This window comes from Ceratotherium simum, chromosome 29, assembly GCF_057802395.1.
Source record: "Ceratotherium simum simum isolate JZ-2026a chromosome 29, ASM5780239v1, whole genome shotgun sequence".
Classification (NCBI taxonomy): domain Eukaryota; kingdom Metazoa; phylum Chordata; class Mammalia; order Perissodactyla; family Rhinocerotidae; genus Ceratotherium; species Ceratotherium simum.
Genome location: NC_141928.1, coordinates 7,798,134 through 7,821,031, shown reverse-complemented (window position 1 = coordinate 7,821,031; position 22,898 = coordinate 7,798,134). Strand labels below are relative to the sequence as shown.

Here is a 22,898-nt window from a genome sequence, read left to right as displayed (position 1 = left end):
CCTGCCCAGGTCTCGTCCCCCTGCCACACACTTCTGTCTACCAGCTGGCTGGGCTTACTGCTAGGTGTAGCCTTTCCTGAAACTGCTCCTTCTTATTTATAGCTCTGTGCCCCTGCCTCCCCTCCCACTCCTCCTCCTGTCAGAAGCCCCAGCCATGGTGCCTACCAGCCTTTGGCCTCAGGACTCAATGACAGAGTGCTGGGCTCAGCCCAAAGGCCTTAATCTAAAACCTGGCTTGTAGCCCAAAGCCACCACTGGGAGTTTCTAGAATCAGACTGACCTGGGCTAGGGTCCGTGTGTGGTCACTTGCCAGTTATGGAACCTTGAGGGAGTGACTGTCTTTCTGATCTCTTCCCTCATCTGTGAGGACGACATAAAGGGTACATGTGAACGCAGCTGGCTCAATGCCAGGCCCACAGGACACACTGATGGCCGCCAACTACTTGAGCCTAAACCCCCATGCAGATTTTACAGTCAACTCCACTCTGCCCAGATTTAGGAAAGTTTTGCTTGGGAATAAAATGTCTATTACACAGCTTCATGTACAGGAACAGTACTAACTCCGTCGGAGCAGCTCGGGCTCTGTGGGAGAAAGGGAGGGCTGTGGAGAATGCACTGCCTGCTTCAGAGAACTTGCCGCTCCCTCTGCCCTCTGCCCCAGTGCTTGTGGGAGGGGGCCGAGGGCACTGCTCCCCTGCCCCAGGAGGAGGCATGGTGCAAGGTGAAGTCTTCTCTTCCCTCTCCCGCCCTCAGCGCCAGCCCTGTGAGGTCCGCGCCCCAGACAGGAGCCCAGGCCACATGCACATGAAGGATGGTTTATTCATCACTGGCTAGAGAGCAAGCAGACAGGCAGAGTAAAAAGATCAGTTAAAAAGTGAGTGTGGACAGGTGCAGGCTTGAGCGGTGGGGTGGGAGAAAAAGGGCAGTGCCGGGGAGATGCTGCTCCGTGGCCCAGCCCCGCCTCTCTGGCCAGGCTCCCCTACGCTCCAGATCGTCCTGAGGGGACGGCACCTGGCCACACACCTGCCTGCCTTCCCCCCTTTGCTGCTTTTGGCATCTAAAAGGCAGGTGCTCTCTTGCCAAGGGCGCAGCCCGGGGCTTCCTCAGGCCATCGGCGCTGACCCCTACCCGGGCCAAGGCAAAAACAGCTGCTGCGGCCAGCCCCGCCCTCCTGCGTAGGAGCCGGGAGAACTGGGATGCTCAGGGGATGCAGGCAGGCTTGGGGCTCCAGAACCAGGTCAGAAGCAGGGCTGAGAGAGGGGCTGGGATCATTTAGCCTCTGAGGCCCCCTCCCAGCTGGATGACCAGGGGCAAGGACAGGATGGGGTTAGTCTCCCCACCCTGAGCAGCTGGGTCACCAACAGACAAGTGGCAGGGCTGCACCCATCCTCTCTGCCCAGGCCAGAATGGGCAGGCGCCTGGGAGGGGGCCTGCTTAGCTGAGTAGTTCCAAGTAGGTGACAGGGACCTTGCCCTTTTTGTTGCCTCTCTCGCCAATGAGCCAGTCAGGGTCCATGCCAGGCAGGCTGTAGACAGTGATGAGCTGAAGAGGAGGGCAAAGAGGGGAGGTCACGCCCTGGCGAGGGCAGAACTGGCCCCAGGGCTAGGTGGGGACAGAGCTGCGATCTCCCCGATACAGGGGCACCTACACCTCCAGCGGCGGGCATTCACCTCCTCGTCTGCTCTACGGACACAGCACGCTAGAGGTCGCTTCCTTGGAGCTGCAGCTGCCTCCACTTACCCCCCTGGTCCTAGCTCTACCCTCAGGGCCCCTCAGAGACTCGAAGACAGTGGTGTAGGTCTGCAGGCCCAATACTCCCAGTTCCGGTTCCGGGGTGCTCCTAAGCCAGCCCTTTCCCGCCATCCTGTGGCACCCAGGCCCACCTCATCAGCCAGCAGGGCCAGCTCACTGCTGTCAGCTGCCTCGTAGTCATAGAGTACCCGGGCCTTCCGGGTTCCACTGGCAGGTGGGGCCACCTCCTCCAGGCAGAGAGCGGCCTCCCCCGCAGGGGCCAGGCCAGCCACAGAGGGCCCCACAGGCATGGTGGCCACGGTGGTGGTGGGCGAGGTGCTGCTGAGGGGCGGGGAGGCGGGCTCTGTGGTGCCCACGAAGGTGCCTGGAAATCTGGAGGGGGGGGACACATCTCAGCAGCCAGGAGCCATCTCCCCGTGGGAGTGCCAGGTGCCCCACAAAACACCAGCTGAGCCCACTGCCACAGAGGCAAAGAGACCCCCAGCTACTCACATGGCTCCCTGGGAGCTGGCAGCATGTAAGGCAGAGTGAAACAAAGGGAAAAGTGAGATCTCCTGCCCCGTCCGGCCCCTGCCATCCTCCCTGCCCACGCACTCTCAAGAAACCACTCTCAGAGCTCCCCAAGGCCAGCCACCTCACTGTCATCCTGATGGGGTGCCCGGGCCCAGTTGGCAGCCCTCTGTCCCACCCAGTGTGTCGTCGGGCTCTCTGAGCTCAGGGAGAAGGTTCTCGCCCAGGGGAGGTCGGGCTGCTCATTGGGTCTGGGAGCCAGGGGACCCCAGTGGGCACCTGCCCAGCTGTTTCTGTAAGTCCAGCATGTGGCGGTAGCACTGTGCATAGTAAGTTGTCTGAGACTCGACGAACTCATGGAGGCAGCGGAGGTGGTTCACCTGTGGGGAAGAGGCCCCTTGCTGACAGGAATGTGAGGCATCTCAGGGGACAAAATGTTCCATTCCCCACCCCGGCCTCTGCTAGACCGTGGCCCAGTGTTCCCATGTCATCTGCCCCAAGCCTCTTGCTCCTTGGGGGAGGAGAGAGGCACCCACCCTTTGGGACTTGCTCCGTCAGGCTGAATTCCACCTTACTGACCACGGGCTCAAGCACTGCCCTTCCCTGCCTGCTTCCGAGATCCAGGTTCATTTTCGGGATCCAGGTTCATTCACTGCCTCATCAGGGACTTTAGTGGGGACATGGGGCGGGGAGGGTGGGCAGAAGACGGGATGACGGAAGGAGGAAGCGGGGGCAGGACTCACGTGAGTGCTACTGATTCCCTCCAGCAGGAGACGGGTCACTTCGGCCTGCCGGTCAAACTCTGTCTGGGCCACTCGGAGCTCCTGCTCAGCCTGGGAAGGGCAAGGTGTGAGAGTGTGAGAGCGAGACGCGCCCCCTGCCGCCCTCCCGTCAGCCTTCTCCTGGGCCCCTCACTGCCCCTGGGGATGCAGAGACAGACAGCTGGGTGGGAGGCATGCACTTGCCACCCCTGACTTCAGGCCTGGAGCCCGGACCCCTGGAGGAGCTAGAGCCCCACTTGGACCCCCATGGGCCGGTTCTGTGACGAGCAGTCACAGAGACAGACCCTCGGGGACTGCCATGGGTCACTCATTCACCCATCTGACATCACCACCTATCAGGGGAATATCCAGCCAACAATTGCCTCCCGGGGGCCCACTGTGTGCCTCGAGGCATGTGGAGGGGAAGTGACACCCCCTACAATGACCAGGGGCGTGGGGCGGAGCCCAGAACCAGAACCACACTTGACCCTGCAGCAGCATGTGTGCTTGGATCCACCCCCAAGCCCCGACTCACCTTGTCCACCTCATCGTTCCAGAGCTGTGGAGACCACAACAGGACCGGTCAGCAGGGCAGGGAGGGAGGGGGGTACTGGTCAGCAGGGGAGGGACGGGACGGGGAGGGGGGATGGCTGAACCCCAGAGCCCTGCCCCAGCTCGCCGAGACCCTAACCTCTTCCCACCCACACCCTTCCGCACTGCCTCCCCGCAACCCACCCAGGAGCTGAGGCTGGGATGAGGCCTGGTGTGAGAAGGGGTGCTGACCACCACAGTCCAGTCCAACATGCCACATGCAGGGAGGGGGACAGCCAGCTGGGAAGTCCTGCTTCGGTTTCTCCTATAGTGTAAGCCCCCAGGCTCTGACTGGGGTCTCAAGGGAGACCGAGCGTCCCCCACCCCACCCTGACGCTTGGCTAAGGCTGGTGGGCTGGGAGGCAGGACCGTGTGGCCCTGGGCCAGGCACAACCTTTCTGTCCTTCGGCAGAGAAAGGCAGCCTCGTGCCCGAGTCACACTGGGGTTCAATGGCAAAAGAAAAAAACAGGGCAGTCTCCACCCTCCAGGATATTTCTCCTTCCACTCGGCCCAGGAAGGGGGACAGGAAGTGTCATCCAGAGTCTAAAGAAGAAAGACCCCCCTCCCCCCGCCACGACTTAGGAGACCCATTTCTCCCGCCCACTGCAGGAAAGCTCCCTAAGACGGTAACTGACATACAGAAACAGGCCGGCCCTGCGGACAGAGATGTCTTGCCACGGTGCCTCCCAACACGGGAAGCGACCTCCACATGTACAGACATAGGGGACCCAGCAATGGGGGCCTGGTGACTAAGCTGAGGTTGGCGCCCCCGAGGGACGATGGTCCAGCCATTGAATGACTGCACGAATACACCGGCAACATGCTTATGACAGAGGTGACAAGAGCCAGAAAAAGGCAGAGCAGTGGCTGTGATGGGCACGATGGGATTGACGTGATTTGCCTACTTCCCAAACTAAACAGTAAATACCAAATATCTCAACAGAGCTGTAGAAAAAAAAGATACCAAGATGTTCAAAGTCTTCACGAGCCAGCCCTGCCCACCTCCTGTCCCCACAACTGCCCCGGCCCCCGCCCCACCCCACATGCTCGGCTCCGGTCCCTCTCAGGACACCCCTGCTCTGGAACCTCTGGGCCTCAGCACAAGCTGCTGCTTCCACCCGCAATGCCCTGCCCCCCCCGCCCCCGCGCATTCTCAAGGCCTCCTGGTGCTCCCACAACACCTCGCAGATGTGCCGTGAAGGCAGCTGGGTGAACAGTGCCATCCTGGCCACCTGTCTTTAAGGGTCTGTGAACGCGTAGAAGGCCAGGCCCAGCCTCTCTCTGCTCGGGGCCACGAGGGCCTGGCGGTCACAATGGTGAGCGAGGCTGGGGAGGAGTATCTGTTTTGGGAGGGATCAGGGCTGTGGATGGGGCAGGCAGACGCTCAGGTCCCCTGGGGATGGGACAGCTGCCATCCTCAGTTCACCGTGCCATTCAGCACAGCTGGCCCGCCTCCACCTTCAGCATTTTGCAGGGAGAAGGGAGGCCAGCAACATGGTCACGGGGCACAGGGGACAGGCGGGTGGATAGAGGTGGGGCTGCTGCCTTCCCCCAGCCTCTCGGGACTCGCCCAGCCAGGTGGGCAATGCCCTGCCTTACCCTCTGGCTCCTGTTTGCTGTGGGAGGGGGTGGGGGGAGAGCCCAGGGATGGGGGGGTGCGCTTACCGCGGAGGCGCTGGCCGAGAGAATGTAATTACGAGGTCTAGTCTCCTGAAAGTCAGGCACCGTCTGGCGGGGAACAGAGTTCATGGGGAGAGGCGGGTCACGCGGGGCTGAGGCCAGGGCTAGGAGGCTGCCCCAGAGTCTCCCACAGGGAGATGCCAGGAGCCCCAGCCCCAGGGACAGGAGGCTACAGACAAATACAATACGGACCCCCTTCTCCCCGTGCCGACCACCTGGAGAGGAGGTGGGCTTAGGGACGCAGAGTCGAGACAAAGACCAAGTGGGTGGACACGCTGGGTAGGCCCGGAGAGCAGATGCGACGAGGAGACAGCCTGCAGCTGCTGTCACAGCACTTGCCTCTGGGCAAGCCACAGACGGGCCAGCGCCTGGCCCAGGGGTTATGGCCCATCCTCCCTGGACCCCAGTCTCACTCAGATGCCCCATTTAGACCCACGGTCCTCCAAAAAACAGCACGCCCCCCCCCCCCCGCTTTCTCCATCCCAGAATCTCTGCACACCACATCTCTCACTCCTGCAGCAAGGACCAGGCCCCTCCCCTACAACAAGGGTGGACAGATGGATGCATGGATGGACAGAGTGACAGGCTTTCAACATTTGCAAAAAGCTGACTCACAGGCTCCAATGCCTGGTGTCCCCCCAAACCAGAGGCTTCACATGGTAGAAGCTCTGGTGGGGAGACCAGCTGCTTGCAAAACGCCCAAGGACGTCCCCTGGGCCGGCCATGGCACTGCGGGCCCAAGGCCGCGATGGGCAAGCCCGAAGCAGCACAGCACGCGGACAGGTATACTCACATCTCCCTCACACTGAGCAAGTTACCCAAAGCAGAACGGGAAGGAACAAAAACAGAGAGTTAGTGAGTCCACAGCACAGGCGGGAGCAGGCCCCCCAGGCCCCAGCAGGAGGGGACGCTAGGCGGACGGGCGAAGGGATGCACACAGCCCCACCCTCTGGAAGGAGTCCTGATCTGTGTGTGCACAGCACATGAGTTTAGAGGGATGGGGATGAGGGAACCAACCGCTGGGCCTGAGTTCTCTGGGATGCTGTACCTGGGCTGCCCAGGTCCTAGCTTTGGAGAGGGTGTCCGGACGTAACCCAAGGGCTTGAGGTTGTCCAGGCCAACCAATTGGAGAAAAGGTTGTGCCATTCCAGTGACTAAGGAAAGGCTCCCCTGGCCTGGCTGATGGAGGAAGAGTTTGTTCTGGCTAAGTTACTCCAAAGAGGTTGTCCAGCCCCGAGTAATAGGGAGATTGTCCTGTCCAGGTAACTTAGAGAGGTCATCCCAATAGCCATAGGTCATCCTACCCAACCCCAACAAGACTCCAGTGGCTGAGCCCCTGCCTCCAATCTGGACCCCACACACCTGGATGAGCTGAGATCCTGCCCACGGCTCTTGCCAGAGGCAGTGCAGGCCCAGGCTCCATGGCCCCAGGTGGCCACACTGTGGGAGGGGAATGCAAGGAGGGTTTGGGGCCGGAACTCTTATGGGCAGCTGGGAGCCTGGGCTGGGCCTGGCCTTCTCGGCCGAGAGCCTGGGCAGGCACAGGTGGCAGTTTCTCTGGCATGCCCTGGACCTGGTAATTCCCTCCTCAGGGTGTGAGGTGGCCTTTAGGCCCCTAGACCCCGGAGCAGCCTGGCATGCCAGGAGTGTGCTCACCCTCAGGCCCAGCTCTCCCAATCCTGGCCTAGCCCTGGTCAAATTGTCCCATGCTGTGTCCCACTGGCCCAGCCAGGCCCAAAAGGCCTCAGTGGGCTGAGGGTGAATGGGGAGCCGAGATCACCCAGGCCTTATCCAGTCTGAAAGGGCCCCTCAGACATGCCCCTGAGCAGGCAGGCAGTACAGCTCCGGCTTCTCCACACCATGGCGGATGAGCCTGAGCACAAGGTGCCCTGGGACCAGCACGGGAGCAGCAGGTGGGGAGTTAGTAAAGGGGAGCAATGCCCGGGCAGAGCCAGGAACAGAGCCAGCATCCAGGGAGGGCAGGGCAGGGGCATGCGAGAAACTCCCACTGGCTGCCTGTCTGGGGAGGCTGTGGGGTGCCCTGAGCCCAGATTGGGGCACTGCTGGTCGGCCCGCCCCACAAATGTCTGCCATGGGACCCAGAGCTCTGGGCCACCAGGGTTCCTTGGGGGTGGGGACAGAGAGGCGTGACCTGAAGTGGCCAGCCCAGACCAGCGCCCTGCAGCCAGGCCTCTCCAGGCAGGGACAGGGGAGAGAGCTCATGCCAAACACCAGGTCCCTTCACACCCACCCCCTGGCTCCAACCAGAGTTGGGAGGGGCGGGAGGCCAGCAGGGACACCTACCGTGGCTTTGGCTTCTGCGGCCTTGGCCTTCTTCAGCCGCGCTTTGCAGGCATCCAAGTCCAGACGCCGGTTTTGGAGGAGCCGCCTCTCCTTCTGTGGGGTGGGGAGCAGAAAGCAGTGAGACCCTGGGCAGCCCTGGGAGACCCTCGGCCGTGGAAGGACGGGCCCACAGGGCCATCTGGTCAAGACAGGGAAACTGAGGCCCAGGCAGGGGAAGTCATCCACTCCAGGTCCCTCAGTCCGCAGAACCACGTCTGGGGGGTCCCCGCAATGCGGGGTTCCCAGCATGAGAGGAGAGCTTGTGCTCAGCAGCTCTAAGGAGAGGGCTGCCATGGTTACCAGGAAGCGGAATGTCCCAGGTCCCTCACCGAAATCGTCTTCCAGTCCCCTTCCAGGAAGTTGCGCAGGGGCGTGAGGAAGTTGATGGAGGCTGTGTGGATGAAATCCCTCTCTGCGGCTCCCAGGCGCTTCTCGGCTTCTGCCACCCTGGTCAGCGTCTTCCCTGAGAACACAGAGGTGAAGGGTGAGGAAGAGGGTCAGGCTCAGGCTGCTCTGACCCCCAGGAAGTAGGGGAGAACTCGGAAAGAGACGTGCTGAGGAGGCAACAGGAAAGACGTTGAGCGCAGAATGGCTGGCCTGGAAAAATGTGGACGCAATCTACATATCCCTCAACTGGGGACTTACAAACAATTAGTGGGACATCCAAAAAATGGAATACTACACAGCCACTGAAAAGACTAGGGGGTGGTGAGACTTCTGGAATGACAGTGAAAGGATCAACAAATCCTCTCCCCAAAAAGCAATAATAAAACTGGACACAGGGGCTGGCCCCGTGGCTTAGTGGTTAAGTGCGCACGCTCCGCTACTGGCAGCCCAGGTTCGGATCCCGGGCGCGCACCCACGCACCGCTTCTCCGGCTATGCTGAGGCCGAGTTCCACATACAGCAACTAGAAGGATGTGCAACTATGACATACAACTATCTACTGGGGCTTTGGGGGGACAAAAAAGGAGGAGGATTGGCAATAGATGTTAGCTCAGAGCCGGTCTTCCTCAGCAAAAAGAGGAGGATTAGCATGGATGTTAGCTCAGGGCTGATCTTCCTAAAAAAAAAAAAAAAAAACTGGACACAGGGGCCAACCTGGTGGTGCAGCATTTAAGTGCGCATGCTCTGCTTTGGGAGCCTGGGGTTTGCAGGTTTGGATCCTGGGCGCACAATGACACACTGCTTGTCAAGCCATGCTGTGGTGGCATCCCATATAAAGTAGAGGAAGATGGGCACAGATGTTAGCCCAGGGCCAATCTTCCTCGGCAAAAAGAGGAGGATTGGCATCGGATGTTAGCTCAGGGCTGGTCTTCCTCACACACACAAAAAAACAAAACAAAAAACTGGACACAGCTATCAAAAACAACCATTTCCAGACTCTGGAAATTGATCAAAAGCAAACAACAAATTGAGAAGCATTCATTCAAGAACTGCTGGACCTTGGTAAGAACAATGCCGTCTGTGGCTTTTCAGCCTTGAGGGTGTTCCCATCTCCCCAGGCTCTGTGGTGCTGTAGCTGTACCAGGGCGGGGCAAGCCCGAGGCTGGCAGCTCTGCTGCTGGAAGAGGCTGGCTTGATTTGGGCTGGAACACAGAAAAACCCACCCGCCCGGGTTCGGATCCCCGGCGCGCACCGATGCGCCACTTGTCAGGCCGTGCTGTGGCAGCATCCCACATAAAGTGGGGGAAGATGGGCATGGATGTTAGCTCAGGGCTGGTCTTCCTCAGCAAAAAGAGGAGGACTGGCATGGTTGTTAGCTCAGGGCTGATCTTCCTCACAAACAAACAAACAAACAAAAAGCTGGGCAGACTTGTAAGCTGCTGAAACTTTGAATGTGTTCCCCAGCCCACTCACAAATTTATAAGTAAAGTCTTAATGGTGCAAGGCATTAAGCACAACCTCTGACCAACTGCTGACTGATCATTAACATATGCTGACCTAGGAGCAACCTCCAGGAAGCTAGGCTTAAAAATAAAAAGAATAATTTAAAAAGAAAAAAAAAAGCAGAAACACCAGTAGCTGCATACTGCGGGGGACAGAGACTCTAAACAATTAGCTCAGGAAGTCTCTAAACAAACAGACAGCAATAATAACTCCCAGGGGGATCAGAATCCAGAGCTGCTATAATATATTATCTAAAATGTCCAGATTTCAACAAAAATTATGAGACATGCAAAGAAATAAGCAAGTATGGTTGCTACACAGGAAAAAGAAGCAATCAATAGACACTGTCTCTGAGCCAGCCCTGATGGTCTAGTAGTTAAAGTTCAGTGCTCTCACTGCTTTGGTGGCCCAGGTTCATTTCCTGGTCACAGAACCACACCACCCGTCTGTCAGTTGCCATGCTGTGGCAGCAGCTCACACAGAAGAACTAGAAGGACTTATAACTAGGATATACAACCATGCACTGGGGCTTTGGGGAGGAAAAAAAAAATAGACACTGTCTCCAAGGAGGCCCAGATGTTAGACTTAGCAGACAAGACTTCTGAGCAGCTACTACAAATATGTTTTTAAAAAAAACTAATAGAGACTATGTTTAAAGATTTAAAGGAAAGTATGATGATGATGACTCATCAAATAAAGAATATTAATAAAGAGATAAAAATTATAAAAAAGAAATGAAAATTCTAGAGTTGAAAAGTATAATAATTGATATGAAAAATTCACTAGAAGGGCTCAAGAGCAGATTTGAGTTGGCAGAAGGAAAAATCAGCAATTTTGAAGATAAATCAATAGAGATTATCTGATCTGAAGATCAGAAAGAAAAACAAATGAATAAAAATGAACAGAGCCTCAGAGACCTAAGGGACACCATCAAACAAACCAACATATGAGTAATGGGAGTCCCAGAAGAAGAGGAGAGAAAGGGGCAGAAAAAATATTTGAAAAAATAACAGCCAAAAATGTCCTGAATTCGATGAAAAACATTAATCTACATATCCAAGAAACTAAACAAACTCAAAATAGAATAAACACAAAGAGATCCACAGCCAGGACATCATAGTCAATCTGTTGAAAGACAAAGACAAAAAGTCTTGAAAATAGCAAGAGAAAAGCAACTTATCACATACAAGGGAGCCATAATAAGATTAACAAATGACTTCTCATCAGAAACAATGGAGGCCAGACAGCAGTGAAATGATATATTCAAAGTGATGAAAGGAAAAAACTCTCATCCAAGAATTTTGTACACCTAAAACTGTCCTCCAAAAGTAAACACAAAATGAAGACATTCCTAGATAAGAAAGACTGAAAGAATTCATTGCTAGCAGACCTGCCATAGAAGAGAGACTTCAGGTTCAAAGGGAGTGACGTCAGATGGTAACATGCATCCACATAAAGAAAGAAAGAGCACCAGCAAAGGTAATTATAGAGGCAAATGTAACAGACAATATAAATTTCTTTTTCTTTTCTCAACTGATCTAAAAGACAATTGTAGGGGCCGGCCCTGTGGCTTGGCGGTTAAGTGCGCGCACTGCGATGCTGGCGGCCCGGGTTCGGATCCCGGGTGTGCATCGAGGCACCACTTCTCCGTTCATCCTGAGGCCGAGTCCCGCATACAGCAACTAGAAGGATGTGCAGCTACGACATACAACTATCCACTGGGGCTTTGGGGGGAAAAAATAAAATAAATAAAATCTTTAAAAAAAAAAAAAAAAAAAAAAAAAAAAAATAAAAAAATAAAAGACAATTGTATAAAATAATTATGAAAACTATATTGTTGGGCTTATAAGATATAGAGATGCAGTATGCAGGACAATAACAACACAAAGGAAGTGGGAGAGAATGGAATTATAATGGAGCAAAGTTTCTACATTTTACTGGAATTAAGTTAGTATTACTCTGAAGTAGACTGTGATAAGCTAAAATGCATATTGTAATTCATATTGCAAAACCACTAAGAGAATTTTTTTATTTTTTATTTTATTTTATTTTATTTTTTAAAATTTTTTTTTTTATTTATTTTATTTTTCGCCCCCAAAGCCCCAGTAGCTAGTTGTATGTCATAGCTGCACACCCTTCTAGTTGCTGTATGTGGGACTCGGCCCCAGGATGGACAGAGAAGTGGTGCCTCAATGCGCACCCGGGATCCGAACCCGGGCTGCCAGCATCGCAGCGCGCGCACTTAACCACCAAGCCACAGGGCCGGCCCAAGAGAATTTTTTTAAAGTAAAAAAAAAAAGCGACAAAGAAATTAGAATGTTACACTAGGTAATACAGTATCTATTTAACACAAAAGAAGGCAGTAAAGGAGGAACAGACAAACAAAAATGACCTGCAACACAGAAAACAGTAACAAAATGGTATATATAAAGTCAACTACATCAATAATTAAATTAAATGTAAATGGATTAAACACACCAATCAAAAGGCGAATATTGTCAGACTGGATTTTTGAAAAAGATCCAAATATATGCTGTCTATAAGAGACAAACTTTAGATTTAAAGGCATAAATAAGTTGAAAATAAAAGGATAGAAAAAAGTATACCATACAAACAGTAACCATAAGAGAACATGAGCAATTGTATTACCATTAGATAAAATAGACTTTAAGACAAAAAAAAAGGTACTAGAGACAAAAAGCAGTATTTTACAAGGATAAAAGAGTCAATTCATCAGGAAGATAAACAATTGTAAACATACAGACCTAACAACAGAATCCCAAAATATATGAAGCAAACACTGCAGAATGAAGACAGAAATAGACTTCAACAGAAATAATTGGAGACTTCAGTTCGCTCAATAATGGATCGGACAACAACACGAAATCTGCAAGGATACAGAAGATTTGAACACCACTATCAACCAATTTGGCCTAACTAAGAACACTCTACCCTACAACACAATATACAGTCTTCTCAAGTGAACATGAAACATTCTCCAGGAGAGACCACATACTTGGCCATAAACAAGTCTTAATAAATTTAAAAGAAAGAAAATCATACAGAGCATGTTCTCCAACCACAGTGAAATTAAATTAGAAATCAACAACAGAAGGAAACTTGGAAAATCCACAAATATCTGGAAATTAAACACCATCCTGCTGGTGGGAATGTAAAATCACAGAGCCACTTTGGAAAACAGTTTGGTAATTTCTTAAAACATTAAACATAAATTTACCATATGAGCCAGCCAATTCCACTCCTAGGTATCTACTCAGGAGAAGTGAAAACACACGTCCACACAAAGGTACGTATGCAAATATCTATCTAATGATGAATGGATAAAGAAAATGTGGTCCATCCACACAACGGAATGCTATCCAGCAACAGAAAGGAAGGAAATCCTAAAACACGCTACAACATGGATGAACCTCAATGACATTATGCTAGGTGAAAGGAGCCAGATGGAAAAAACAATTATTGTATGATTCCATGCATATGAAATATTTAGAAAAGGCAAATTTATAGAGACAAAAGCACATGAGTGGTTGGCTGGGGGTGGGAGTGGGGACTGACTGTAAGTAGACACAAGGGACTTTTTACGGGTGATGGAAATGTTCTTTAAATTGGATTGGGGGGCTGGCCCCGTGGCTTAGTGGTTAAGTGCGCACGCTCCGCTGCTGGCGGCCCGGGGTTTGGATCCCGGGCGCGCACCGACGCACCGCTTCTCCGGCCATGCTGAGGCCGCATCCCACGTACAGCAACTAGAAGGATGTGCAGCTATGACATACAACTATCTACTGGGGCTTTGGGGGAAAAATAAATAAATAAATAAAATTATAAATTGGATTGGGGGGATGTTTGTACAACTCTAAATTTACTAAAAATCATTGAATCACACACTTAAAACAGGTGCGTTTTAAAGTAAAACTCAAAAAATAAAAAATAAAGATTGAGGTGGCTCTATTAGCGCTACTGGGAACAGATATGTGTAATGCAAGGCCAAGTTTAAAAATCAGGTTGCAGAATAGTACATACAGTATGATCCCATTAAAAAAGGCCCACAAACCAAACTGGGGAAGAGAGGCTTCCATTTTTTACTTTATTTTCACCTCCACTGACTGAAGTTTTTACAAGTAGAATGAATTTGTGTAATTAAAAACAACAAAGAGGGCCGGCCCCGTGGCTTAGCGGTTAAGTGCACGGGCTCGGCTGCTGGCGGCCCGGGTTCGGGTTCGGATCCCGGGTGTGCACTGATGCACCGCTTCTCTGGCCATGCTGAGGCCGTGTCCCACATACAGCAACTAGAAGGATGTGCAACTATGACATACAACTATCTACTGGGGCTTTGGGGGAAAAAAATAAATAAATAAAAAAAAAAAAAAAAAAAAAAAACAACAAAGGAAGGAAGGAAGGGAGGGAGGGAGAAAAATTAGAGCGTGAGAGACCCTGACCCCGACCCCAGCTGTGGGGCCCGGCTCACCATAGGGAGTGGTGGGCCCCAGCTCACTCGCCGCCTCCGCCATGTACTGAGCCAGCAGCTCCCCATTGGTGACCCTCGAGGGCACCTTCCTGTCCAGCTTCTCGTACAGGAACTCCTCCACTCGGGCACCTGTGGGGAAACAGCAGCCAAAGCCACAGGGCTCTTTGGTATAAGCCCAAGGATCAAACCCCGGGCAATAGAAACAGACCCAGATCAGGGCCTGCCCTCAGGAGCACCCAGCCTGTTGACTTCCAGAACATTTTCTCGCTGACGCCCACTTCAACCCTTGAGACTGGTACTCAACCCTGTGGAACCCCTCACTCTAGAGAGGAGGAAACCACGGCTCAGAGATATAACTGGGGTCACACAGCTGAGGGTGACGGGCCGAAGTCAAGGCCAGCCCACTTCTCCCTCATTACAATATGATTTAGAGAACATAACACACAGATGACAACGCCCTGGCTCTGGCCCCAGAAAGCTCTCAGCCACTCAGTTAGCTACACAGCAGACTTACAGGCAGACATGCATCTCGACCCCAAGTCACCCCCTCTGTTCTCATAGGTTCTCCGGCAGTTCTGCGTCTCTGTGCTCACGGTGTGACTCTGGGCAAGCCCTCTTCCACCTCTGACCTCGCTGCTCCTCTCAAATGACCCGGCTTGTGTTCTTCCTGCCTCTCCTCCCAAGTGTTTTGGTTTCCAGGCATTTCTTCAACTCCTCTGTGCAAAACTTAGCATTCCCATTGCCCCAGAGAGAGCGTCTTGGAGCCCAACACGGAGTCTGCTGTTTTCTTTAACTGAGACCCCCCATGGCAGCCTTAGGCCCCAAGGGTCTGACCCAAACCTGCCTGCCGCCCAGCCCCACTGCCCCACCTGCCAGGCCTCGGCAGCCCAGGCCTCCCACCCCTCGCCCCAGGACCAGCCCCACATCCACTCACTGGGGTTGGGCTGCAGGAGCACCTCCGTCTGCCGCAGGATTTTCTCTGTCCAGTTCTTGGTGCTGTCTGCCCGGGCCAGAAGGTTTTCAAAGTTGGCATCAAGCTCAGTCTTCTCGGCCTGGCCGAATTTTTCCTCTGTGAACTGTGAGGGGAGGGCTCAGAAGGGGGAAGAGAGGACGCCCCACCGCCCCACTCACCTACCCCTCCCCCTCAGCTGGAACCCAGGCCCCAAGGTCAGCAAACGTGCTCTGTCCCCAACCTGCTTAAGTTACAACTTGCTCTGGGCCTCAGTTTACCCCTCTGTGAAATGACGTGGTTGGACCAGAGTTTGGGGATTGTGGCTTCTTTTGGAAATCCAATGAAAGCTATAGACTCCCTCCCCACAGAAACACATACTTATACAAAATCTGGCACAGGACTTAGAGGGGTAAGGAACTGTTGGGAGCCCACCGCTAAGGGTCCTCCGAGCCTGACTCTGAAGGAAAGCGCTTGGTCGCAAGTGCTCAGGGAACAAACAGGGCACAGGTAAGGTCTGGGGTTATCAGGAGGCCCCAAGGGGGCTGGGGGCCGCTGGGGAGGGGGTGCCAGGGGAGTGAGTGGAAGGAACCAGGTTCCTGAATCAGAGAGCCCTGATTCAAGTCAATGATGGGCTGGGTGACCTTGGGCAAGTGGCTTTGCCTCTCTGAGCATCAGTTTCCTGAGCTGAAAAATGGGGATAATAAGTAATAGCACCTCCCTCATAGGTTGTGAGGATGCAGTAAGAAAGATGTGGGTAAGACATGAAGGCCAGGGCACATGGCTGGCCTCTGGTGGCCTGGTGTGACAGGCAGGGAACACCGCCAGCCCATCAGATCCAACTCTGGGCACACCCAGACCCCAGAAAGCTCGGCAGCCCCGCCCCAAAGCCAGGCAGGGGCCAGGATGTTACACGGGTCTCCCATCAGAGCTGGAAGAAGCCAGGTGGGCCACCTAGGAACAACTAGAAACCTGCCCAAGTCCTGGCCCCTCCGGTCTGGAAGGCCTTCTCCAGCCAGGGGAAGGAGCCTGCTCAAGGTCGCAGCCAAACAGAGAAAGTGAGAAGACCTGCCCGAAGAAGCGAGTAACAACAGATCCTGCTGACCGCACCCAGGGCGCCACCCTGTGCTATGCGGTCTACACCACCGACCCACCGACCCGCCAACAGCCCTCCAGGGCCGGTGGGTCAAGCTTCCCATTTCACAGACGATGCCACTGAGGCTGAGCAAGGGGCAGACTGTGCTGGAGTCACGGTCATCACAGGCTGGGGGTCTGGAGGCTCTTTCCAGACTACTTGGCAGTGATGAATCATCCAGAGGCCGAGGACAGGAGCAGGAGGCGGCCACCGATAGGCTGCTAGTCAGGCTGCTTCTGCTTGGTAGCCATCAATTATGCAACAGGGCTTGGGTTTCTCACGCAGGGCTGGGCGGATGGGGGCGGGCAGCTCCCGACCTGGGTGCCAGCTGCTCCTGGCTTCCTCCGACCTCTCCCCACTTTCCCTGCCTCTGCCTCCTCTTCCTCCTCACATTCCCCAAATTAGAGCCTCCCAGAGCCTAGCCCTGAACAGGCTCACCTCACCCAGCCCTTTCAGGGGGTGGCATTAACCCCAATTTCCAGATGAAGAAATCGAGGCTCAGAGAGGCAAAGTCACCTCTCTAGTCCTCAGTTTACCGCCTGGAGAATGGGGATAACAGGACCTATCTCATAGAAATTTGGAAGGTGCTTAACTCTATGGCCAGCACACAGTACAGGCTTGATAAATGTTAGCTAGTGTTATCATCACCAATAAAGGCCTCCCCCATGTCCCTCCTCAGCTCTCAGGAGCCACCTAGGGACCTCCTTACCCCAACGGTACCAGTCCAGGTCACCCTAAACGTGCCCCCAGCCTCTCCCCTCCTTACCAAGGTTCACGGCAGCACTCCCCACAGAGCCACCTGGCCACCCGTCCCTCACACCCCACATCCACTGGGTTCAACGTCCTACCAGGCTCTCCCGCCCTCTTAGGCATCCATCCCACGTCCACTGCTGCCTGCCTGGCTCGGATGATGACAATTCTGCCGCCTCCCTGGCTTTACTTTTATTACTTCTACCACCACTATTACTGTTACTGCAACTACTACGACTGGTTAGTACTCTCACTTCTGCCCACTCGCACACCCACTGGCATCTTACCCACATATGCCTTGATTTTCCTGCCTCAGTGTCCTTAGGTGGGCTGTTCCCACCACATGGACCAACTTCACAAGCCCCTCCTGACTTTCAAGGCACAGTTCAGGGACAGAGAAGCCATCCCAGAATCACCCATGCAAAAGGGATCCTGCCCCCGCCGGATTCTTATCCCATGGCCAAGGTCTGGTTCCCTACAGGATGGGGGCAGGGCGAGGCTCTTAAAGGTACCCCTGTTCTCAGAGGGGCTGAGTGCTTCCCCAGCATGTCCTGGGACCTAGCAAGGCAGCACCTACGGAGAGGAACTGCCCACACTTTGATAACAACCACTACCCCACATCCTTCTTGGCTGATTCCTATTGCCTGGACAGACTTGCCTCAGGAGGGTCCTCTGAGTGTCCTCTCCTGCCCCTCTCTCTTCTGGCCTGCCACCCTCCCCCATCCCTGCCAAGGGGAAGGGCCTGGTGCTTCAGAGGCTGCTCCCTGCAAGATGGCAGCAGCAGGGGGTGGGCGTGCAGAGCCAGAGAAAGCCTCTATTTATAAAGCTCCCAGCTCCCTCCTCCACTCTGGAGGCTGGGGCCTGGGCGCTGGCTCCCATTCCAGTATGGTGACCCAGTGAGCCTGCCCCCACCAGGCAAAGTGAGGCCAAAGGCCCCAAACCTCCCCACAGCCAGAGGCTCCGCAGGCCCTGGCCAGGTCAGGTGCCAGGGCCCCACAGGAACAGGAAACCAGCAGATCATGTTCTTCCCAGATGTGGGAGATAGAGCGGTTGCCATACCAACACCTTCCAGATTCCCCACCTTCCAGATGGACTGGGGCTGGCCAAGGGGCTCTGGGTTCCTGGCATCCCCACCAGGGCTGGGGTCACCTGGGGGCTTGAAACACTGAGCAGCGAATCCTCACTGGGGCACTAAGCCCCAATGAGATACTGCGCTTTCTAGTAAACACGGCCACATGGGCTTCCAAGAGGCTGTGTGCGGCTGGGCTCCTCCCAAGATCAACAACAACGCAAGGGACAAACAACAAGACTTGTTCCCAGAGCACTGCGACGCCAAGCCCCGAGTCTGCAGCCACCCTTGGTTACACCTGATTGACAGAAGGGGACATGAAGGCTCCGAGAGCAGTGACTTGCCCAAGGTCACATGCCGCACAGGTGCAATATTAACCACATTAATGCCAGTCAGTGAGCCTGCCTTTAGGGAGCACGTTCACGCAGAGCGCCACGGAACCCTCATCCATGCTGGGAGGGGGCAACTGCTAATCCCATTTTTCAGATTGAAAAACTGAGGCCCAGACTGGTGAAGCCCCTTCCCCAAGGTCACAAGAGGGAGCATCCACACCCACAGCTGACTCTAGGTCTTTACATTAAGCTGCCTCAGTTTCTCTCCTTGCCCCTAAATGGACAGGACTTGCTCCAATCCCAGCTTCATGGGCCTGGACAGCTTCCCAAGGAGGGCACCCAGCCAGACCCCAGCCCTCTCCCCACCCCCCAGGCCTGGAGAAATGAGAGGAAACAGGCCTCCCACAGAGCAGGAAGAAAACAACCACAGTCCTCTTGGCTCCGCTCCTGACTATCCAAGCGTGTAAAAGGGACCTGAGGGAATCATAGCAGCACACTGCACAGCCCATTGCACAGGTGCAGAGACTGAGGCTCAGAGGCGGGGTCGGGGCGGTGCATGAGTCCTTGGGCCTGGGACTCAGGCCTCCAAACCCCTGTCGGGAGGCAGAGTCACTGCTGGGCAAGGGCAGGGAGGCAGGAGCCGCCTGAGGCCCTTGCCCCTCCCCAGCAGAGCCCTCACCAGGGTCTGGGGCGGGCGCCAGGGCAGCGAGTAACTCAGCTGGTGGAAACGGTGGACACTGATACCTCCGCCCAGTGGACAGGGCCGAGGCCCGGCTCAGTCCCCGGCGGTGGGCCACGCTGAGGGCGCGGCCAGTGTGGCCGGCCGCCCCGGGCTCTCTCTCTCTTCTGGGCAGCGCATGAGGGGATGCGGGGGGCTGGGGTATTCCCGCAGCGGGGAAGGGGGCGCGGCCTCGAGGGGCTTCTCCTGCGCCCCCCGGGCTCTGCGGCAGGGTGCTCCCGGCCCGCCCCACATCCGGGCCCCGGGAGCCGGCCGCGCGGGGCCCAGGGCGCACGGCCTCACCTGCACGGCCCGGGTGAAGAAGATGCCCGCGTCCGACGCCAGCTTCTTCATGTTGAAGTCCATGGCGTGCCCACGGCCGGCCGCGCCCGGCCCGAGCGCAGCCTGGCAGCCCCCCGCCCACCTGCTGCCGGTGCGCCCGCCCGGCCGCCTGCAGCCCCCGCCGCCGCCGCCACCGAGCCGGCCCGAGCGCGCAGGGCGGGGCGCGGCCGCGCGGGCGGAGCCTCGGGCGGGGCGGGGCCGAGAGGCGGCCCCGCTCGCTGCTGCCCCTTGCGCTCGCCGCCGGGCGGGCCTCTCTGGTTCCTCGTCCTGCGGCCCCTTGCCCGTTTGTGCCTCTCCATCTCCGTTTGTCGGTTCCCCCCTTACTTCTCTGCTAGGCCCTCTGTCTCCCTATTTCTCGGCCTCTTTTGCCCTGGGTCTTTCTGTGCCGCCCACTACGACCACCTTGACCTCTCCAGCACCCCCTCCTCTTCTGCCCCGACCATGGTGACGCTAAGGACAACTGAGCCGGGGGACAAGCGTCTGGGGACTCGTCTTCCGCCGCTGGGGCACCGCTGTTTGCCCCTGGAAGCCCTCTGGTTCCCCAAAGTTGGAGGAGGGTGTGTGAGGGGTTACGGGGAGGGAGGGAGGAGAGGTTCTGCCCAGGTGGAGGAACGGGCTACCCCCAGGGCATGGACTTGTGCTGACCTTGAACCCAGCTCCTCACGGCCCAAGATAGGCAAGGGGATGGCCTGCAAGTACATCCCCCTCCCATGGGGCTCGGAAGGGGGCTTATTACCTGTCCAGAGACCACCTTTCGCTGCTCTTGACCTCTAGGCTTCATCTAGAGCCAGTGGAGAGCACTGTTCCTGCACTGGTACCCTCTCCTCCCTGGCTCTGTCCCCTGATACCTGGCTTTGTTTATCTCCCTACACTTACTCCAGTTCCCCATCGCCTACCCTAGCCTGTCCATGCAGGGTAAGCCTTGAGTTGACCTGGGGGTCAAAATCCAGACCCTGGTCCCACTCCCAACCCTGGTGCCCCTCCCAGCCCTGGTTCTCTCAGTGCAGGTGGGGCCCAGGCAGGTGGAGTTTCGAAAAGCTTCCAGGTGCTTTAAATGTAGCTGGGTTCAGAACCACTGGTCTGCATTATTGTCTCTATGGAGCTGTCATCAACTGTCATGTCACTCACACACCTGCAGTTCATCATCTCTGTGCGTTTCTATATGTTCACTATGTGTTTCTATTCATCTGTATTGATCATTGACTTATTTACCAATGTCTGTCTATAGCTGACTGTATCCTTCATTTAGCCAGCATCCAGTCATATCATCTTGCAATAGCCTCATCAATATAGTTATATGTTCATTTGATAACTCATATTGGGCACTGTTAAATAAAAAAGTATTCATGATCTTTATTAAAGACAGTGAAAAAGACTTCATTCAAGAGAGACTAGTGCAGTGGGTGTTTTGCAGTAGGGGTGAGAGATCGGGCTCAACTCCAAATACAGCAAGGAAAAGTGGAGATTTATAGCTAAGGAGCAGGATGGGGGTCAGTGGATGGAAAATGACCAAGAGGAAACATCAAGGCTAGCAGGATTTTTGCTGATGGCAGGCCAGGGTGATAAGATTGAGGATGGAGGATGAGGAATTTGATCAAATATGGAAGGTGATCAGATACCAAGGGTGGGGGATTTTTGCTAAACTGACTCAGCAGGATTCTTGCTACAACTGGACTCTACAAGGATGGAGATGGAAGCCCAAGGTCGAGCCTACTCGAGCAGAGGGCTCAGAGGAGCCTGACTCAGGTTTGGTCAAGGAGAAAGTCTTTGTAAGCACCTACTATGTGCCAGGCACTGTTTCAGGCACCAGGGATGCAGCAGGGGACAAAGCAAGGGCCCCTCCTCTCTTGGACAAACAAATATGTGTCAGGTAACAAGTCCTGGGAAGAGAAACACAACAGGGTAAAGAGGAGAGAGAGCAAGACAGGAGGTGCTAGTTATTGCTGATCTTATAGCTGTCCTAGTCCCTATGTGTCATCTATTTATCTACTTTCCACTTGTTTTCTTTTTATAATTTTATTTATTTATTTATTTTCCCCCCAAAGCCCCAGTAGATAGTTGTATGTCATAGTTGCACATCCTTCTAGTTGCTGTATGTGGGACGCCGCCTCAGCATGGCCAGAGAAGAGGTGCGTCAGTGCGCGCCCTGGATCCGAACCCGGGCTGCCAGCAGCAGAGAGCCTGCACTTAACCGCTAAGCCACGGGGCCAGCCCTCCACTTGTTTTCTAATAGCAATGGCCAAAGTGTCCTGAGCCCGTGCCAGGCTCAGCTCTGAGCACTTTTAAGTGAATAATCACCCAAGATTCTCATAAGAGCTCAGAAACCATCCTCCTCCTCATTTTAGGGGTGAGAAAGCTGAGGTTTAGAGACGTTAAGTGATTTGCCCTGGGTCACAGGGGAGGAAGTGGCGGATTTTGCCCAGAACCCAGGCAGTCCAGCAGTGGAGCCTCTCTCCTTTGCTCTGGCTCCCTCTTCCTCAGCTCATTGGCTGCCACTCTCCCCTCTCTCTGCCACCTTGAGTCAAAGGTGCCAGGTTCTCTCCTGCCTCTGAGTCACAGCCCATGCTGTTCCTGGAACACTCCTTCCTCTCTTCCACCCAGCTGATTCCTGCTCATCCTTCAGGTCTCCATTCGGACATGACAAGAGATTTCCACGTACTGAGGTACATGGGGTAACTATTCGGGTTCAAAACTGATTCGGCTTGAACTAAAAAGCCTGACTTATGACCTATCAAACATACATTGTACATTTGCTTAACCATGAAAGTAAAGAATGCACTCTCTTGGGGACAGCCCGGTGGCATAGTGATTAAGTTTGTGCGTTCAGCTTCTGTGGCCCAAGGTTCACAGGTTTGGATCCCAGGTGCGGACATACACACTGCTTATTAAGCCGTGCTGTGGCAGCGTCCCACATATAAAGTAGAGGAGGATGGGCACGGATGTTAGGCCAGGGCCAATCTTCCTCAGCAAAAAGAGGAGGATTGCCAACAGATGTTAGCTCAGGGCTAATCTTCCTCACCAAAAAAACAAAAAGAATGCACTCTCTTAAGATAAGACTGTTTCCCCTCCTACACCCTATTGGTAACCCCCTATTGGTAAGGCCTGGATTAGTCCCTGTCCTGACATCAGGGTCACGTTTACGTGCTAATTTGCAACTAAATATCTCTTTGAAACTTTGATGAAAATGTATCCTGGGTGTGTTTAATGTATGTTCTTTGTTCTAAAAACATATGGCTGTACTGAAAACATGCTTCTCTGGAACACTTTCAAAGGCCTTCCCAGGTTATAACCCTCACTCTGGCTCAAGTAAAACTCACCTTATTTCTCTTATCTATAGAATGTTTATTGGTTATTTTGAGTCAACAGATGTCCCTTTCTTTCTGGAGTCTCTCACCTCCCCATGCAAGCCCAGGGGTCCCCTCAGTATCCTCACATTCCTGGGTTTCCTCCATGAGAGCAATATCACACGATTGTAATTAAGTATCTTAATTACACATATCTGGTCCACCACTGTTCTCCCATGTCCAGCCAAATGGCTGGCATACATAAATATGAGTTGTTGAATGAAAGAATGTGACCTTACTGATACTTAC

At 54.3% G+C, this 22,898-nt stretch overlaps 1 protein-coding gene across 3 annotated transcripts; it reads right to left on the bottom strand.

Annotated features, from left to right (window-relative positions):
* Positions 1 to 799: 799 nt before the first annotated feature.
* Positions 800 to 19,406, bottom strand: SH3GLB2 (SH3 domain containing GRB2 like, endophilin B2). 3 transcript variants are annotated; one of them, XM_087418950.1, is made up of 12 exons: positions 19,267 to 19,406; positions 14,945 to 15,086; positions 14,011 to 14,139; positions 7,968 to 8,101; positions 7,600 to 7,692; positions 6,658 to 6,735; positions 5,281 to 5,343; positions 3,559 to 3,582; positions 3,006 to 3,095; positions 2,542 to 2,642; positions 1,884 to 2,124; positions 800 to 1,542 (listed from the first exon to the last, which is right to left on the bottom strand). In XM_087418950.1, the coding sequence occupies exons 1-12, from the start codon at positions 19,327 to 19,329 to the stop codon at positions 1,435 to 1,437; spliced, it is 1,266 nt and encodes a 421-aa protein (XP_087275076.1). In that variant the 5' UTR covers positions 19,330 to 19,406; the 3' UTR covers positions 800 to 1,434. The 3 variants fall into 3 exon arrangements, with proteins under 3 accessions (XP_087275076.1, XP_004423609.2, XP_087275077.1); XM_004423552.2 differs by lacking the exon at positions 6,658 to 6,735; XM_087418951.1 differs by lacking the exons at positions 5,281 to 5,343; positions 6,658 to 6,735.
* Positions 19,407 to 22,898: the final 3,492 nt, after the last annotated feature.

Excerpts from the sequence above, each read along its gene's own strand:
- SH3GLB2 (XM_087418950.1), bottom strand. The coding sequence starts at position 19,329 with ATGGACTTCAACATGAAGAAGCTGGCGTCGGACGCGGGCATCTTCTTC. Across the intron at positions 7,693-7,967 it reads GGGACTGGAAGACGATTTCG|AAGGAGAGGCGGCTCCTCCA; the intron begins GTGAGGGACCTG and ends CCCACCCCACAG. Across the intron at positions 3,096-3,558 it reads GGAACGATGAGGTGGACAAG|GCTGAGCAGGAGCTCCGAGT; the intron begins GTGAGTCGGGGC and ends TGCCCTTCCCAG.